The sequence below is a fragment of the Oryctolagus cuniculus genome, chromosome 4 (assembly GCF_051225735.1).
Source record: "Oryctolagus cuniculus isolate XC-2025 breed Fujian yellow rabbit chromosome 4, ASM5122573v1, whole genome shotgun sequence".
Taxonomy (NCBI): domain Eukaryota; kingdom Metazoa; phylum Chordata; class Mammalia; order Lagomorpha; family Leporidae; genus Oryctolagus; species Oryctolagus cuniculus.
Window position 1 is genome coordinate 145,482,355 of NC_142870.1, and position 19,297 is coordinate 145,501,651.

A 19,297-nucleotide genomic window follows, 5' to 3' on the forward strand; every position below is an offset into this window, starting at 1 on the left:
GGCAGACTTCTTACTTATCAATAATTACCAATAGACTGAATTCACCAATTAGAAGATACACAGTGACCAACTGGATTAAGAAACAGGACCCAACTATATGCTGCTTACAAGAAACTCACTTCATCTTTAAGGACACACACAGACAGAAAATGAAAGATGGAGCAAGATACTCCATGCAGATAGAGCCCAAAATAAATCATCAACAGCTATACTTCTATCAAATAAGAAGAGTTTTATTTATTTATTTATTTATTTTTATTTTTTTGACAGGCAGAGTGGATAGTGAGAGAGAGAGAGACAGAGAGAAAGGTCTTCCTTTGCCATTGGTTCACCCTCCAATGGCCGCCGCGGTTGGCGCGCTGCGGCCGGCGCACCGCGCTGATCCGATGGCAGGAGCCAGGAGCCAGTGCTTTTCCTGGTCTCCCATGGGGTGCAGGGCCCAAGCACCTGGGCCATCCTCCACTGCACTCCCTGGCCACAGCAGAGGGCTGGCCTGGAAGAGGGGCAACCGGGACAGAATCCGGAGCCCCTACCGGGACTAGAACCCGGTGTGCCGGCGCCGCTAAGTGGAGGATTAGCCTAGTGAGCCGCGGTGCAGGCCAAGAAGAGTTTTAAATCAAAACAATTGAGACCAGGAAAGTCATTATATAGTGATAAAATTATATATCATTATATAATGATAAAATAATATTTAATCCAGCAAGAGAAGATAATACTTATAAAAATATATGCACTCAGCATTATAGCAAATACATAAAACAAATATTAATAGACCTAAAGGGAGAGTCAGAATCCAGTACAATAATAATAAAAGACTTTAATACCCACTTTCAGAAGTGGACAATCTTTAAACAGAAAATCAATAAAGAAACAGCAGAGTTTAAATTGTACCCTAGAAAAAAATGATGTCTATAGCACTTTTCATCCATAGCTACAGAATACACATTCTTCTCAACAACACGTGAAACATATTCCAGAATCTATCAGATGGTAGGTCATAAGACAAGTCTCAACAAATTTACAAGATTAGAAATTATATCAAACATCATTTCTGACCATGTAAGAAAATGTCTGGTTGCCCACTTTCAACACAGACTGGAAAATTACTGTTAGCCGCCGTCTGGTGGACTTAACCAAACACACTATACAAACAGGATGTTAGGGAGCAGCCAACTCACAAGGGAAATGAGAGAGAAGGCAGGAGGAAGGTAACTTTCTAACTTAGGTGACGTCTAGGGAGACTGTGCACCCCACAGAACTCAGCCAGTGAGGAACCAGGTCATGGACCTGCGTGCTAGGATACAATCTGCTCTGCTGTAACTGCCCTGGGTGTGTCTGCGCATCAGACACTGATTTTGCAAGACTATTAACAACTTCTCACTTGCACTGCACTTCCTGAGGCTGAGTCCACCCCTTGAGTAGACAGGTGAGGTATTTCCCACAGACCACAATGCAATACAACCAGAAATCAGGAAAAACTTTGGAAGCTACACAAATGCATGGAAATTAAACAACTTACTCCTGAACAATCAGTGGCTGAAGGGAGAAATTTTAAAAATTTCTTGAAATGAATGACAATGGAAACCTACAGGATACAACAAAAACCAGTACTAACAAAGCTATCACTACCTGTATAAAAAAAAAAAAAACAAAGTTCTCAAATAAACAACTAATCACTGCACTTAAAGAAGCTAGAAAAACAAGAAAAAAAAATCAAAACCAAGATTAGTAGAAGGAAAGAAATACTAAAACACAGAGCATAAACAAATTAGTTATTGAGGGCGGGCATTTATTATGGTACAGTGGGTTAAACCACCACTTGAGATGCCCATGACCCACATCACATCATCAGATTGTCTGATTTGAGTTCCAGCTGCTGCTGAACCAGCTTCCTGCTAACATGCACTGGGTTCCTGCCACCCACACTGGAGACCCAGATGGAGTTCCAGGCTCCTGGCTTCAGCCTGGCCAGCCCTGGCTGTTGCAGGAGTGAACCAGTGGACAGAAGATCTCTTTCTTGCTCTGTCTTCCCCTGTCACTCTGCCTTTCAAATCACTCAATTTTAGGAGTGGGTGTTGTGGTGCAGTGGGTTAAGCTGCCACTGGAGTGCTGGTTCAAGTCCGGGCTCCTGTTTCCCATCTAGCTTCTTGCTAATGCACCTGGGAAGGCAGCAGATGATGGCCTAAATATCTGGGCCCTGCCACCCACGAGGGAGACCCACAGACTCCTGCCTGTGGCCTGGCCTCAAACCAGCTGTTGTGGGCATTTGGGGAGTAAACTGTTGGATGGAAGATCTTTCCCTCTCTCTCTGCCTTTTAAATAGATAAATCTTTTTTTTTTTTCCAAATATTTATTTATTTGAAAGGCAGAGTTACAGAGAGGCAGAGGCAGAGAGATTGAGAAAGAAAGAGAGAGAGAGAAAGAGAGAGAGAGAGAAAGAGAGAGAGCGAGAGAAAGATGTTCCATTCACTGATTCACTCCCCAAATAAATGTCCACAACTGCTGGAGCTAGGCCAATCTGAAGCCAGGAGCCAGGAGCTTCTTCCAGGTCTCCCATGCGGGTGCAGGAGCCCAAGCACTTGGGCCATCTTCTACTGCTTTCCCAGGCCATAGCAGAGAGCTGGATCGGAAGTGGAGCAGCCGGGTCTTGAACCGGAGCCCACACGGGATGCCGGCACTGCAGGTGATGGGTTTACCCATTATGCCACAGTGTCAGTCCCTAGATAAATCTTATAAAAAAGAGGATTCAAATACATAGAATAAGAACGAAAATGGAGTCATTATGGCTGAAAGCACAGCAATATAAAAGATTTTTAGAGACTACAATCAGAAAATTATATGGTGACAAATTAAATAACTGTGGGGAGCAGGGCCTGTCTCCCGCAACATGGCAGAGTAAGTACTGAGACTACCGAGACTAGACTAGACCACTGAGACTATCAAGACTAACTCTATGCACCTGATCTCCCATCATATGGCGCTGAGAGAGTAAACAAATCTTACACAGCTGTTTCGTCAATTAGCTGATTCCTGACCCAACCCCTTAAAAGGGGGGAGAGAGACAACATGCGCGGCTGCGGCCCCCTGAGAGAGCCGGTTGGAGAGCTCGCCGGTGCCGCTCCTCCGCGAAAGCGGGGGCGCGGCAGCAAACCCGGGAAGGGCCGGGGAAAGAGAACAGCGCAGGGTCTGGTGTCGTTCCTCCGCGAGTGGGGGAGCGACAATAACCTACAAGAATGGACAAGTTCCTGGATACATATACCTTACCAAGATTGAATCATGAAGAATTAGAACACTAAAACAGCTATGCCTCTGACAGGGATTAGCATCTGGAATACATAAGGAACTCAAACAGCTCAATAGCAAAACAACAAAAAATTCAAGTAAAAATTGGGCAGTAGATCTAAACAGGCATTTCTCAAAGGATGATATACAAATGACCAGCAGTTACATGGGAAAGTGCTCAATATCACTAATCATCAGGGAAATGCAAATCAAAACCATCAGGAGACAGCACCTCACTCCAGTAAGACTGGCTGTTATCACAGAGAAAGATAACAAGTTCTGGTGAGGAGTGGAGAAAAGGGTACAGTTGCACACTGTTGGGACTGTAGATTGGCACAGCCATTGTGGGAAAACAGTAAGGAGGTTTCTCAAGGAACTAAACCACCGTATGACCCAGTAATCCCACTCCTGAGTATATACCCAAGGGAAATGAAATCCACCCATCAGAGAGACATCTGCACTCTGAGGTTTGGTGTGCTCTGTTCACAGTAGCTAAGAAATGGAAACAAGCTAAGTGTTCATCTACCCAAATGAATGGATAAGGAAAATGTGGTACAGATGTATAGTGGAATACCAGTAATCCATAAAGAGGAAGAAATCCTATCATTTGCTAGAACATGGATGGAACTGGAGATAATTATGTTAAGTAAAATAAGCCAGCCACGGAAAGAAAAATACCACACAATATCATGTATATGTGGAGTTTAAAAATAGGTGATGTCATGGAAGGTGGAAGCAGAGGCTGGGGAGGAAGTCGGGAGGGAAGGATGGCGAAAGGCTGATTGGTGGGCACTGGGGTACAGCTGGACAGGAGTAAGAAGTTCTGGGGCCCTACTGCACAGCAGGGCGACTACAGGTAATTTTGATGTATTGTACATTTCTCTAATTAACAAAACCTAGGAGAAAAAAAATCCCAAATTCAATGCAAAAAATTTTAAAAACCCTTAAAATTACAAAACTTTGTGGGGACCACTTGGTAGATGACCAGAGATGACCGTCAACCTGGATACTTTAAGAAATATCAAACTTGAAAGTATAAAGAAAGAAAATTCGGCCGGCGCCGCGGCTCAATAGGCTAATCCTCCGCCTAGCGGCGCCGGCACACCGGGTTCTAGTCCCGGTCGGGGCGCCGGATTCTGTCCCGGTTGCCCCTCTTCCAGGCCAGCCCTCTGCTGTGGCCAGGGAGTGCAGTGGAGGATGGCCCAGGTGCTTGGGCCCTGCACCCCATGGGAGACCAGGAAAAGCACCTGGCTCCTGGCTCCTGCCATCGGATCAGCTGCGGTGCGCCGGCCGCAGCGCGCCGGCCGCGGCGGCCATTGGAGGGTGAACCAACGGCAAAGGAAGACCTTTCTCTCTGTCTCTCTCTCTCACTGTCCACTCTGCCTGTCAAAAAAAAAAAAAAATAATAATAATAATAAAAAAAAAAAAAGAAAATTCACCTCTATTTTACTCTTCTGTTCTTTAACATCTTTCCTAAGAATGAATTCTAATAAAAAGCTCCTTTGTAGAGGGCATTTCTGAATTGGTAGAAGGCTGGATTAGATTATTTCTATTATCTTTTACAATTTTTAAAAAAATATTTATTTATTTATTTGAAAGGAAGAGCTACAGAGAGGTAGAGGCAGAGAAAGAGAGAGGTCTTCCATCCACTGGTTTACTCCCCAAATGGCTTCAACAGCCGGAGCTGAGCAGATCTGAAGCCAGGAGCCAGGTGCTTCTTCCAGGTCTCCCACATAGGTGCAGGGGTCCAAGGACTTGGGCCATCTTCTACTGCTTTCCCAGGTCACAGCAGAGAGCTGGATCGGAAGTAGAGCAGCCGGGACTCGAACCAGCGCCCATGTGGGATAGCAGCACTGCAGGCGGTGGCTTTACCTGCTAGGCTGCAGCTCCAGCCCCTATCTTCCCCAATTCTCATGATTCTAACTCATGCTGTTAATATGTCCTGAGTTTACAGATCAGTCAGTAATCAGAACCTCAGGATTCCTTCTGGGATAGCAGTCAGAGTCCATGAAGAAATGTCAAGTGAGTAGAATTTCATTTAGTCACTCAACACACCTTTAATGTATGTCTACTGTGTGTCAGGCACTATTCTAGGTATTAGGGGATACAACAGTGAAAAACAGAATGTTCCTGCTCTCGTGGAATTCATATCATACAGAAGGAGAGGAACAATAAACAAAAATTAAATACAAGATGGTAAGAGTTAAGAAGAAAAATAAAGCAGGACGAGGGAGTAAAAAGTGTGGGCGAAAGGGCAAAGAGAGAAGTTACCCAGGGGGCTTTTTCCTCACTTGGGAGCCCCCCTCCATGCTGCTCTGGCTAGAGGTCTTTGACTCTACTAAATCTTGCTTTTTTTTTTAAGAAATATTTTATTTATTTATTTGAATGGTAGAGTTACAGACAGAGAAAGGCAGAGATAGAGAGAGAAAGGTATTCCATCCTCTGGTTCACTCCCCAGATGACTGCGACAGTTAGAGCTCAGCCAATCTGAAGCCAGGAGCCAGGAGCTTCTGGGTCTCCCACGCAGGTGCAGAGGTTCAATCACTTGGGCCATCTTCCACTGCTTTCCCAAGCCATAAGCAGAGAGCTGGCTGGGAAAAGGAGCAGCCGGGACTCGAACTGACACCCATATGTGATGCCGGTGCCACAGGTGGAGGCTTAGCATAGTATGCCACAGTGCTAAATCTTGCTCTTAGCTCTCTCTGCTTGTCTGCTTGGAAATTCTTCTTCCATGTGAGACAAAGAACCGAGGTAATAATAATTTCCCTGCCGCCATTTCCCATAACATTTTGGTGCCGTGACTCGGACTGCAACTCCAACGTGAGGCGGATCCCACTTGTGTGCGACCTCAGCCAGATTCAGATCGTCCTGCCGGATGGGTGAGCATGCAGACCGCTGTCGCTTTCTTCGGAGAGTCTTACTCTCCTTCATAGCAACTCTCATCTTTTCAAAAACACCGGATCCCTGTAGCCAGTTAAAAGCAATCAGCGTGGCTGCCGGTCTTAAGACTCAGGGGCAAGGCTTGCTGATTAAGACCAGAGCAATTCCCTGGAGCTGAGACTGTATCCTAAGTCCCCTTTTCTCCGGTGTGGATCAGCCCTTCCCATGGGACTGAGACAACTGATGGACTTCGGCTGGGGCTACACCCCAGTGTTTCCAGAAGGTCTCTTCACCCAGGCACCAGACCCTGATAGCCGAAATGGTGTTGGGCTGTGAAACACCTCCCCTCCATCTTGCGTGGATCGGCCCTTTGCATGGGACTGGAAGAAGGCCTTGAGACAACTGATGGGTTCTGGCTGGGGCCACACCCCAGTGTTTCCAGAAGCTCTCCTGACCCGGGCACCAGACCCTGACGGCTGGAATGGTGTTAGGCTGCGAAATGCACTTTCCTGCAGGGAGTCCTCATGAGCTATAAAGCCAGAGGCTCCACACTGCATGCGTCTGTCTCAGCTCTGGGAATGTTGGCTGGGCCAACTCAGCTTCCTTTCATGGAGATCAGCCCGACACGCGGGACTGGGTTTTTGGTCTTTTGGGGTGTTGGCCGAAAACTGCATTCTGTTCTTCTTTCCTTGGAGATAATCTGTCAGGGAGGCTGGGCGCAGCCTGGAGTGAGGCCATGCGCTCCGGGCTTCAGGCCTCAATGACTTTTTTCTGATCTCCGTCTCTCTCTGCCCCTCTAAATGCTTTCCGTACCTCGCCAGGTCTCAGTTCCTGCACTCGACTTCCTGGTCCCGTTAGTGGGTACTTCCTAGATATTTTGTTCGTCAGTTCTGTTAAAGTTTAATTATCCCATTGCAGACAGGTGGCTTCTGATCCAGACTCTCATTAAGTCCCCACGTGGCCTGAACTTGTGTAGACAAGTCTCAGCTTGTCTCTGGTATCTCTCATCCTCTCCCTTAAGTTCCCTCTCTGGTCACTTCTGTCTGGTCCTTCCTGTGTGGTATGTATCTCAGAGGAGGTTCCCACTCTGCTTCTTCGTGACTTCACCTGCCTAGCCACCAATCCAGGCAGCACCCAGGACTGGTACTCTCTCACTAAACTCTAGCTGAAACACACCTCTGCTAAGGCTCTTGCTATGAAGGCCTGTTAGACAAGACTCCAGGTTAGGAGGCATGGAACAACTATTTGCCTTATGTACAGAAGAATGCCTCATGTTTTCTGCACTACCATCTGGCCTGCTTCCCAGCCAGAGAGGGTGGAGAAGTTAGCCTAGGTGAGTTGTGAAAGTGCCAGCCCCACTGCTGTGACTCCCATCTCAGAACTCTCTCCCCTCTGGTCTTGCCTGGTTACCCTGCATGTGCTCCATATGCATTACATTCTTTTCCAGAGTGTCAGAGTCCTTGGGTCTGTTTAGTGAGCCGCCAGGGTGCTGCTATCACTTGTGACTGTTGTTGAGGATTTTAATCCCAGCAGAGGAGAATTTCTTTTATAAGACTACCACTGCCCCCGTTGCTGTAATTTTCCCTGGGGGTTTCTAGGCAAGCATGCAGGCCCAGTAATCTCCAATGCTACCAAATGCCTGAGACACCTCCCAACTGGCAGCCCCATGATTAGACACTTTCAGTACTGGCTTCTGCTTTTGGGGTATAAGGTCATTGTCTCTTCAGAGGCCCTCCCCTCCAGTTTTTCTCTCTCTACCCTGCCTCTTTGTGGGCTCTTACAGGAGCTTCCTTGTAGGTTGCTGCCTCCTATCAGATTCTCCTCCTTGGGAATCTCTGGAGGGGTGCCTAACTGCTCTGATGGGCGCCCTCTCCCATTAAACCCAACATAATGGTGAAGCCTCTCCAGTGGACTTCTTGTCCCAGCCCAGTCACCCTGGAGACCCATCTCGCAGCTGCTGACCCTTCTGTGTCAGAGGCAGCCCCAAGCAGCTGATTGCTGACTAGGCATCGATGGCCTAAAGTGTTTTTTCCTTAAGTAAAAAGAAAAGTAGACTCAAATTCAATTAGAACCTACAAGGATGTCTTTGGTAAATAATGAGCTCATGCATGAGAATTTGGTTCAGCTGTCCCTGGATACTGGGTTTAAAGAAATTTCCCTTAGCATCTAGCAAGATGACTGCCTTTAAAAAATGCTGCTTTGTAACTTGCCAAACTTGTTTTGCAACTTGGTTTAACAGGTTCCCTATGAGACAGCAATGGGTAATCAGTGCTTGGATGAAACAGCAATGGGTAACCAGTACTGATTATAGCCCATAAGGTGGATTTTGCAATCTCTGGTTTAATGTCATTGAATTATAGCTAGAGTTTTATAAAAAGAAGTAAAATTCCATATAAATGTAATGTTGACCTTAATTCAGATAGAGGTATGAACAATATTAGCATCTTCAGTTATTAGTGTAATAGCTAAATGTAAATTGGGTAAAAGAAAATAAGATAAATGTGTCTAAATGCAAACTTTGGTACTCTTAGCACCTTATATTCTATGGAAAAACTGTCGGGTTTGCTAACATGTTTTCATATATTGTCTATGAAAATAGTTCAACACTGCTTGAAAGTAACTAAGGTTGATATCTGATGTGTTATCTTATTTAGAAAATGTGTTCTATTAGTCTGTTTTTCTTTGACATAGAACTAGAATCTGATCAATGAAGTTTGTGCAACGCATATATGTTAGTAAATATTTTAAAATAGGGTTAAAAAATCTTTAAAAACTGTAGCATCTCCTTTTTAATAGTTTTAATTGGTGACTCAGTTTTCTAGCCAGCTTCAGTAAGCTACTTTTTCTTCCCTAGTTCTGACTCTGTTAAAATTGTTCCAAGCTATACTTAAGATTTTATTTCTGATTTTTGGGATGACCAAAGACAGATTTTGTGTTCTACTTAAGTAATTTATTGTGTTCTCTTAATGTCTCTGCTAAGTTCTAATTGTTTAAAAAACAGCTGAGTTTTTTATTATTAAAAGTTATGGTTTGCTTAAATACATACTCATTCTAAAGCATTTAAGTAATCACTTTGTATCAGTGATAAGATCTGATCTATATCATGTCATGATGTTAAGAGATACTATTTCAAACAGGTATTTTAAGTCTTCTTGGCATATTTGATAGGCATTCAAAAAATCAAAGTTCCAAATTCTCTGGACTTTGATATTCCCCATTGGGTCCCTAGAAACATCAAAGGATATATCTCTCATCTTGTAGAGATACCAACTAATAAGGCTATTTGGATTATATTAAAGGTACTGTCAAGATGTGAAGTGGTGCAGAATTTTGTTATGATAATGTAAAATGCTACTGATACAAATGTCCAAAAGTTAAAAAGTCTAATGATCTTGTGTTGATATCAGACACGATGGTTTGTCTCAATGAGAAAGGCCCAGAAACCTGAAAGGGTGAAATGTTTTATAAAATCCTACAGGTGCTTTCAAAATACTGTGTAGAATAAGCAAGTGCCTCTTCCTGTCAGTTAATGAGTTTATAATTTTAAACATGGCTATTTGAAGTCTTTGTCTTCCACAGTTTTGTATTCTCCAAACCCTAAAAATCAGATTTATTGCTCATGAAGTTAAAACATTGTTGGCTCTGTGTTTAAATGTGTCCTTTTAGGTTCCAAAGGACTTTTTCCCCTGACTTCTATTATATTTAATATTTTGGGACAATTTTGTAAGCAGATAAAGCCAATAATGTGCTACAGGTTCCAACTTAGAAAAAAATATGGTTAATTCAGATTACTAAGAGCAGAAAGTAATTCTAATCGATTGATGGTAATTAAAAAAACAGCTAAAAATTTTAGGAAACTATTACTGAAAGTGCTTTATTGTTCTATCTTGTATGTTATATTACACATGTGCACATATTGTATGTCTACATGGGAAAATTTATTAAGAGCTCTGTTTTAATTGGTTTATAAAATATTACTCATAAATTTAAACTGCTAAGATAATCAAAGATATCTTTTGGTTCATCTGACCTAAATCTCTCTATCAAATGTTTTAATTCACTGACATGTTTGTACTTGAGTTTGCTGGTCAAACAAGTTACACTAGTGTTGGCTATGTAAACAGTGTTTCCAAGTACACATAATCCTGAAATTTATAGAAGGCATTGGACCTTTTCGTAAATGTTTTCATAGTTGTTATTTAACAGTTAAAATTGTCTGCTGAGTTTTCATTTGATTTTGTTATTGTCAGTAAGTGATGTGGGAAGCCTGACTTGTTCCCTCATTTCTCTATTCTCTTCAAGGAAACTAATTCTATTCTGAAGAACCCTCCAGGATGCACAATTTGATCTTCAGACCTTATAAAATGGATGGCTAATACTCTTCTGTAATAATAGCATAGCTAACATGAGAACTTACATTATGATTTCACAGCTAGATTTACTTTGCCATGGGCACAGTAAACAGGCAAAACCTCTTTTCCAGACCAAAGGAAGGGAGAGAAAGTTTCACTAAGAGCATGACATTTTATAGATAAGGTGGTCATCATGTTTGTTGAAGCAAGGACATAGCTTTCTTCATGGGCACTGTTTACCCACAGAAAAACCACTATTGGAACATGCCTGTGACTACAGACTTCTAGTTTAGGCCACCAAAGATTAGAGATGGGACTTCTGCTTTAGCAAAAACCAGGAGGAAGAGAAGGTAGGCTGCAGAAGCAATGCAAAGATAGGTGGCAGGCAAATTAATGGCTGCTTTACACAGGGATCTGCTATCAAGGAGATCCAACAGGCCAGTCCACTGCAACTGGCATTGGTTTTTGATGTGGAAAGCCAGGGCTTCAGATGGACACCGAACTTTTGCAGAGCCCTGACTGCTCTGCCAGACAAGAGCTGGGTCACTGGAAACAGAACTGCCTTGGGGGTTGAAGGACTCCTAGGTCAGAGCTGCAGACCCCATTGGCCCTGAGCTAAAAAGCTCTTAGCTCTGCCCAGCTTCCAAAGTAAATACCACTTTTGAGGGGATGGCCAAGTAGGGTCAGCAACACTGCAAGCAGAACTGTAAATTTTCTGTTACAGATGCTACCTGCCTCTCAGGCCAGGTAGGTAATGGAAGTCAACAGGGTGCCTTCCCTAAGAAGGTTCACACCTCCCTTATGATGTCTCTTCCAGTTCCCCATGCAAAGAGATAGATCTGGACCTCATATCTGGCCAGGCCTTAGCTCACCTGATTGTTATCAGGTCCCTCCTGTCAGTTTCTATTTGCTGCTCAATGGGAAAACTTACTCATGGTTTAGACAGCACCTTTCTTAGGTCCTCTACTAATGTCTCTGTCCTTAGTTTTAGACTCTGTGAGTTTAAACTGCTTGTTAGATTAGTTTTCTCCAGACTTGAAACAGTGAAATTGTAGGTGGCCATGCACATGAAACCTCAGATGGAAGCAGTTTCTGCAAGGTGTCACTGCCATCCCTCTCAAGAATCCACCTCCAGCTGGAGCCCTGTCTTGACTCATGTTCCCACTAATGCCACTTTTCAGCATGAAGCAGCCACAGCAATCATCGCCCATTCCCCCTTGTGGGGAGCAACTGAGACTAGACTAAATTACTGGAACTAGGACTAATTCTATGCATCTGATCTCCCACAATATGGCACTGAGAGAGACCGACCAAACAACTTCTACGCAGCTGCCTCACCAATTCGACTGATAAACTGCAGGAGCTGATCCTGCTCCTGATTGGAGGAGAGCAGCGTGCTCAGCGTGTGGGCTGCACAGTTGGGATTGGTGGAAGAGGACTATAAAGGAGGAGAGAGACAACATGCACCAGGAACATCTGAGGGAAACATCTGAGGAACCCCTGAGAGCCTGCCGGTGGTGTGCTCCTCCGCGGAAGCGGCGAAAACGGCAGGGGTGCCGCCCCTCCGCGGAGGCGGGGGGCCGGCAGCTAACCTGGGACGGCGTCGTTCCTCCGCGAGTGAGGGAACGGCAGCTAACCCGGGAAGAGCCGGGCAAAGAGAACAGCGCAGGGTCTAGTGTCGTTCCTCCGCGAGTGGGGGAGCGACACCCCTAACAGATGTTAGGGCCCATTCTTGTTGAAGGGGTAATGTGAGGAGTCAAATGGGGTTAATAGGTAGGCTGGAAAATGTTACCCCCAAAAGTTATCTTTGATAAGATCATTCTCCTTCCTTAGGAATTTCCAAATTTACCATGAGAATAGAAAACAAGTTACCTATCCCACCCTTCTGGATGGTTTTTTGTTTTATCATGAGCAGGCCAGATAGGCTGGAGAACTGTAAATCAGGACTTTTGATGGGTTTTGTCCCTGCCTGGTAACTGAGTGTCAATCTGTCAAGTTTTTTCTTTGAAACTGTACTTAAAAACCCCAGTGCCATTGGGGTCCTTTGGGTTTTTACCTCTCTTGGAAGAACCCCCATCCATATCACTCTTGCTGGAGGTCTTTTACTCTAATAAATCTTGCTTTTTAAATATCCAAAAAAAAAAAAGTTACCCAGAGAGTGATGAGGGGAGATCTCACTAGCAAAGTTTCTGAGCAGCACCTGGACCACGGGAGGGAGCAATGTGTGTGTCTGCAGGAACAGCATTCCAGGTGGAAGAAAGAGGAAAAGCGGCACCTGAGGCAGCGCTGGGTTTGGTCTCTCTCGAGGATCAGTGAGGACAGGGAAAGCGGTAGGAGGTAAGCTCGGAGAGCAGCGAGGCAGGTGGGGGACCTGGGGTTACAGGCAGGGAAGGGTCCAGCAAGGCCTCTGGCTTTTACCCTGAATGAGATGGGTTTCGCAAAGAAGCAACATTTTCTGACTCAAATTTTAAAGGATGACTCTCTTTTGTGGAGACTAGACTTTAGGGCAAGGAGGGTGTAAGCAGAAAAACTAATTAGAAGTAATTCAAGTGAGAAACGAAGGAGACTGGGCCAAGGGATTATGATGGAGGTAATTTAGTACAGTGTCACAGTTAATGAATAAAAACTACTTCTGAGATAGTCTGACATGATACTGACACCTTCTGGCTCAGAAAAAAAAATCTTACCAAGTTTTACAATGACAAAAGAGAGAGCCACTGTAAAAACAAAGAAGTTCTATGTAAGTTTTTTTAAGAAAGGAATTTTGTACTTTGGCAGAACCTCACGCATATATGGCATAATCACAGCCCTACCATGGGCGTGTGCTCCCCAGAGGAGCCTGCCCTGAGGGGTCTGAGCCACAGGCAACAGCCACCTCACCAGCTTGTGTCTGTGAATGTGAGGGATGCCCTGGGGTCTGCTGTGGCACACCCCCAGAGATAACCTGGGAGCTAGGGCAGAGAATTGATGCCACGGGTGCACCAGGCGCTGCAGGTCTGTGTGCTCTCAACTCAGAATTCCTCCCTGCCTGTGCCTGACCAGAAGAGGCCAGCCTGAGAAACGGAAAAGGAGCACCTTATAGAACAGGGGTTATGACCCTGCTAGTTCAAATTCTTGCAGGATTAGTTTTCTGATTACATGCAAACTACTTCTCATGAGCATTTCAGTTCTAAACGAGAGGTATTCGAGACATATCTTCTCTGGGTCTAGGATGCTGAAAAATTATTTTCAGTCTAATCTGGAAGTGATTAAAGTCAATGGGATAGCAAAATTCATAATACAGAAAAAGGTATATCTCATAAGACCAGACAGAAAGAATATCTCTCTTTAATTTTGTATATAAGAGACTTCTTTTAAGCATTGGGCACATATAAAAAGGGAAACATACAGGTAAATAAAATATTAATTCAATTTTACTCTACCTTTGTCCCGCTTAAAATAGTCATTATAGCCATGTAACTTTTGCATAGAGATCTATAAGCTGGGATGCCAGGTAGTGATTAAAAACAAAGCGAAGCAAAGCAAAACAAAACAGGTGACTTATGGAGTTACATTAAAGGGAAAGAGGTTTCAGCCTACCGTGGTGATGTAGCGGGAGTGGAATTCTGGAGCGTCTTTCAGGAACGTAAGGCCAGGATGTGTATCTACCACATCCTAAAAAAGACCAAAAGCAAAACCAAATTTAAAAAACCTATAACAAGTATGCCCATAAGATTTTACCAATTTTTAATTTTATCAATAAGTTACCAATTGATCAAATTTGCTATTATGGAATATTGAATAATACACTTAAACTTTATTTATTAAATTAATATTGTTACAGGATACTTGAATGTGCTTTTCCATATGCATAATATATTTCAATAAAAAGTTAAGATTTTAATTTAGCTATATTTGGTGATTTTTGAATTAAATATCTCAGAAGTATGTACTATAATTTTAACATATCTAGGCATCTTAGAGAAATTAATCCAACAGATCTTGGTAGGGGTTGCTAATTGATATTTACACAGAAAAAATGATGGACACAAGCCAATGGGAATGCTTCCTTATCCTCAGGACATGGGAAATTTTTGTAAAAAATTGCCTTGTAGCTAAGCAGCCTGAACTCTGCCTATGGGAAGTTGGGTGAGCCAGCCAATATCCATTAGTTTTTTATCAAAATAATTATGTGGTAAGTCTGTTTATCAATTTAGGATTTTATTTTAAAATCTGGTATTTTGTTCTGAAGACTATTAACATACTAAAACCTTAAAACACTGTTTTTATTTTCTAAATCAAAGCGTTCTGAATGAGCCTAGAGTGCTTGTTAGAGGTAATTACTGTTAATTTAATAACCACAGGCAACAGCAATGCCAACATGCATGTAATCTGTTAGGTGGCTGGTCATCAACCGACAGATGGATATCAGTTGTATCTGCTTTGTTTCTTTAGAGCAGCTACCTATGCCTGTTCAACAAAACGATCTAAAAATAATAGACATTACTGTTTCTTAAACCTTTTAATTGGAAACAGACTTATAAAAAATTGCAAAAAAATTAGAGGAATTTCCTATTTTTAAAACCTATTTCTAATTTTTAAAAAAGATTTATTTTATTCATTTATTTGAAAGGCAGAGTGGGGTCAGTGTAGCAGGTGAAAGCCCAGGCCTGAAGTGCCAGCATCCCATATGGGTGCCGGTTCGAGTCCTGGCTGCTCCTCTTCCGATGCAGCTCTCTGCTATGGCCTGGGAAAGCAGTAGAAGATGGCCCAAGTCCTTGGGCCTCTGCACCCACATGGGAGGCCTGAAAGAAGTTCCTGGCTCTTGGCTTCTGTTGCGGCCATCTGTGGAGTGAACCAGTGGATGGAAGACCTCGCTCTCTGTAACTCTTTCAAATAAAATAAATCTTTAGAAAAAAAAAAAAAGGCAGAGTTACAGAGAGACAGGGAGAGATAAAGAGAGATCTTCTATCCACTGGCTCATTCCCTCTATTGCTGCAATAGCCAGGAGCCAGGAACTTCTTCCAGGTCTCCCATGTGGGTGCAGTGTCCCAAGACCTTGGGTCATCTTCTGCTGTTTTCCCAGGTGCATGAGCAGGGAGCTGGGTTAGAAGTGGAGCAAGGGCCAGTGTTGTGGCATAGCAGGTTAAGCCTCCACCTGCAATGCTGGTATCATGGGCATCGGTTTGAGACTTGGCTGCTCCACTTCCAATCCAGCTCCCTGCTAATGCGCCTAGGAAAGCAGCAGCAGATGGCCCAATTACTTGGGTCCCTACACCCACCTAGGAGACCCGGATGAAGTTCCTGTCTCCTGGTTCCAGCCTGGCTCAGCTCTAGTTGTTATGTCCATTTGGGGAGTAACCAGCAGATGGAAGATTTCACTCTCTACAACTCTGCCTTTCAAATAAAAATTTAAAAATCCCTTTAAAATAAAAAAAAAAAAAAAAAGGAGGGGAGCAGCTGAGACTTGAACTGGCACCTATATGGGATGCCGAAGCTGTAGGCTGCGGTTTAATCCATTATACCACAGTGCTTGCCACAGGAATTTCTCAGGCCTTTCTTCTTGCAGCGTCTCATAATGGGTACAAATCACAAACACAGCATGATGATCAAAACCAGGATATGAACCTTGCTTAAATACTGAACTACAGACCTTATACACATTTCCAGTTTTCCCCCTGTATCTTTTTCTGTTCCCAAATCCTACACTGCATTTAATTTCTGCGTCCAATTGGTATCTTCGAATGAGTGGTTTCAATGCTTTTAACCAAGTTCTGGTCACGCTGTAGAGCATCTGACGTGCGGCTTTGTATGTCTTGTGACTGGATTCAGGCAGTGTATCAGGAGTGCTGCCGTCCCCTTCAGTGCATCACAGGGAGTAGGTGATGTCTCTGGGCACACTTGGTTCAAGTGGTGCCTGCTGCATTCTCCACTGGCCAGTGGAGACTTTTCCTTAATGACTGGTAAACATTATGGTGGCAATTCTTTGAGACGATTTCAATATATCTATTTCTCCTCAAACTTTTGCCCACTGAATTTTGCATTCACTGGTTGCTTTACCTGAAACATTTATATTGTAATATTTACCTAAGAGCGGTTTTGTATGTCCCTCATTCCTTCCACATTTATTAATTATAGTTCTTTTATATATAGATATCCCTTCTCCCACCCAGTATTTATTTGCCCCATTTATTTCCGTGTAGTTCTAAGGGTATTTTATTCTAGGGTTAGAATCCTACCAGGGGTGGAGAACAGCTGGCCCATGGGCTGTTTAAAGTTATTTGGTCTGGTCCTGCCAAGGCCACTGTGGGCAGAACTTGAAATTCAATCCATCTCTAGCAGGCTAATTTTTAAGCTGATAATTTTATATGGCCTGCTAACGATGTTATAAAAATGCAAATGGCCCTTGGCAGAATAAAGGTTCCCCACCCCTGCCTATCATAACTTATTTTGTTGCTCACATTGATCTAATTTTTTAATAGAAAACTTTTATTTGATAAATGTAAATTTTGAAAGTACAACTTTTGGGATTACGGTGGTTCTTCCCCTCATAACCACCCCTCCAATCCCATCTCCTACTCCCTCTCCCATCCCATTCTTCATTAAGATTCATTTTTGATTATCTTTATATACAGAAGAAAATTGATCTAACTTTGACAAGCTGAAACTCCAACTTTCACTTTCCTCATCCCAGCCCTGGTTCACTGTATTGGAGAACAGCATTTACAAACCAAATCTAAGTGCTACAGGTCCTCATGACTGCTGAGGGCTCACTGCTTTCAGGCCCCCTTGGGCAGAAGCAGGAAACAAGCACATGTGGACATTTGTTTCTGCATCTGTGTATATATAAAACCATGTCACCTCATAGTTAACCGATTTCAACTCACCATCACGAGTTCCATCTACCCTTCCTCTTTTTCTTTCAACTTTTTTGTTCCTGACAGTAAGAAATCTGGCTCTCACTATCGACAGTGTCTTTATTTGTTCAATCCTGGTTAGGTAAAAGAATTACACCAGTGACACACAACTTCACTGCCTTGTCAAACGCTACTTCCCAAAAGTTACTCAGTTTATCTCTTTCCATTTCTTTCTCTATTTTCTCCAGTGCAGTTGTGTTCATTGTAATAAAGTTCAGTTCATCTGTCACTGTTTACATTCTGTTTTGGATTTCATTCCCATAGGATCTGGACAGTTTTAATTAATTATTTCTTGAAAGGAGAATATATGAAACTGTACTATGGTTCTCAGAGTCAGAACTCATGTAGAATTCCTAACAATATCAAGTCTTCTCTCTCATAGACGAGACGCAATCTCTTCAGTCACATAAATCAGTTTTTTTCAGTCATGTCTGGCAGTTTTCAGTGTACAGTGCTTATACAACTTTTGTCAGCATTATCTGCAAATAGCTAGAGTTTTGCAGTAGTATTATAAATGACATCATTAAAATTTTCAATTCCTGGGCCGGCGCCGCGGCTCACTAGGCTAATCCTCCGCCTAGCGGCGCCGGCACACCGGGTTCTAGTCCCGGTCGGGGCGCCGGATTCTGTCCCGGTTGCCCCTCTTCCAGGCCAGCCCTCTGCTGTGGCCAGGGAGTGCAGTGGAGGATGGCCCAGGTGCTTGGGCCCTGCACCCCATGGGAGACCAGGAAAAGCACCTGGCTCCTGGCTCCTGCCATCGGATCAGCGCGGTGCGCCAGCCGCAGCGCGCCAGCCGCGGCGGCCATTGGAGGGTGAACCAACGGCAAAGGAAGACCTTTCTCTCTGTCTCTCTCTCTCACTGTCCACTCTGCCTGTCACAAAAAAAAAAAAAAAAAAAAAAAAAAAAAAAAAAAAAAAAAAAAAAAAAATTTCAATTCCTAATTGACTGTTCATAGTACACAGACAACTGATTTTTGTATATTGATAACATTTGGTAGGCTTACTAAACTTATTAAATACAACTTTAGTATTCTTTTAATTTTTAATTAGTTTTTAACATACTCATGTGATTTGTAGACACAGTTCTAAGAACATGAGGATATTTCCCTCCTTTCCTTCCTCTCACCCTCTCTCCCTCCTTCCTTTCTTCCTTCTCCCTATTTTTAGGTTTTGAGATAACATGTTTTAAATTTACATTATAGCAAAAGGGCTAACACTTCACTGAATGAGAAGTTGAACAAGTAAAAAGCAAAAAGACCCTAATTTAGTGGGAATATAGACAACGGCTGTCACTGAATGGAAAAATGACCATTTCACCCATTACACTAAGCTTTAAAGTAATCACAAATCATTAAAACTAGAGTAGTAGAACATGCTTAATCGTTGATTTGACGAAGGTGTAAAACCAAGTTTTACAAAACTGTAACTGCAGCAATACTGGCACACACAGACCTTTCTTTCTTTTTCCTTTTTTTAAATTTTAGCTTCCACATACAAGGGAGGACATGTGATATTTGTCTTTCTGGGTCCGGTTTTTTTTTTTTTTTTTTGGACAGGCAGAGTGGACAGTGAGAGAGAGAGACAGAGAGAGAAAGGTCTTCCTTTTGCCGTTGGTTCACCCTCCAATGGCCGGCGCACCGCACTGATCCGATGGCAGGAGCCAGGAGCCAGGTGCTTTTCCTGGTCTCCCATGGGGTGCAGGGCCCAAGCACCTGGGCCATCCTCCACTGCACTCCCTGGCCACAGCAGAGAGCTGGCCTGGAAGAGGAGCAACCGGGACTAGAACCCGGTGTGCCGGCGCCGCAAGGCGGAGGATTAGCCTAGTGAGCCGCGGCGCTGGCCTTGGGTCCGGCTTATTTCACTCAGCATGATGTCCTCTTGTTGCGT

General features: G+C 43.5%; 1 protein-coding gene across 6 annotated transcripts in view; it reads right to left on the reverse strand.

Annotated features, from left to right (window-relative positions):
* PPP2R3A (protein phosphatase 2 regulatory subunit B''alpha) overlaps positions 1-19,297 on the reverse strand; it is a 210,699-nt gene that overhangs the window by 53,656 nt on the left and 137,746 nt on the right. For all 6 annotated transcript variants that reach the window (XM_051818617.3, XM_051818618.3, XM_070072785.2 and 3 more), the window contains one exon: positions 14,094-14,168. In XM_051818617.3, the coding sequence (XP_051674577.1) occupies positions 14,094-14,168 (75 nt within the window). The remainder of the gene's footprint in view (positions 1-14,093; positions 14,169-19,297) is intronic.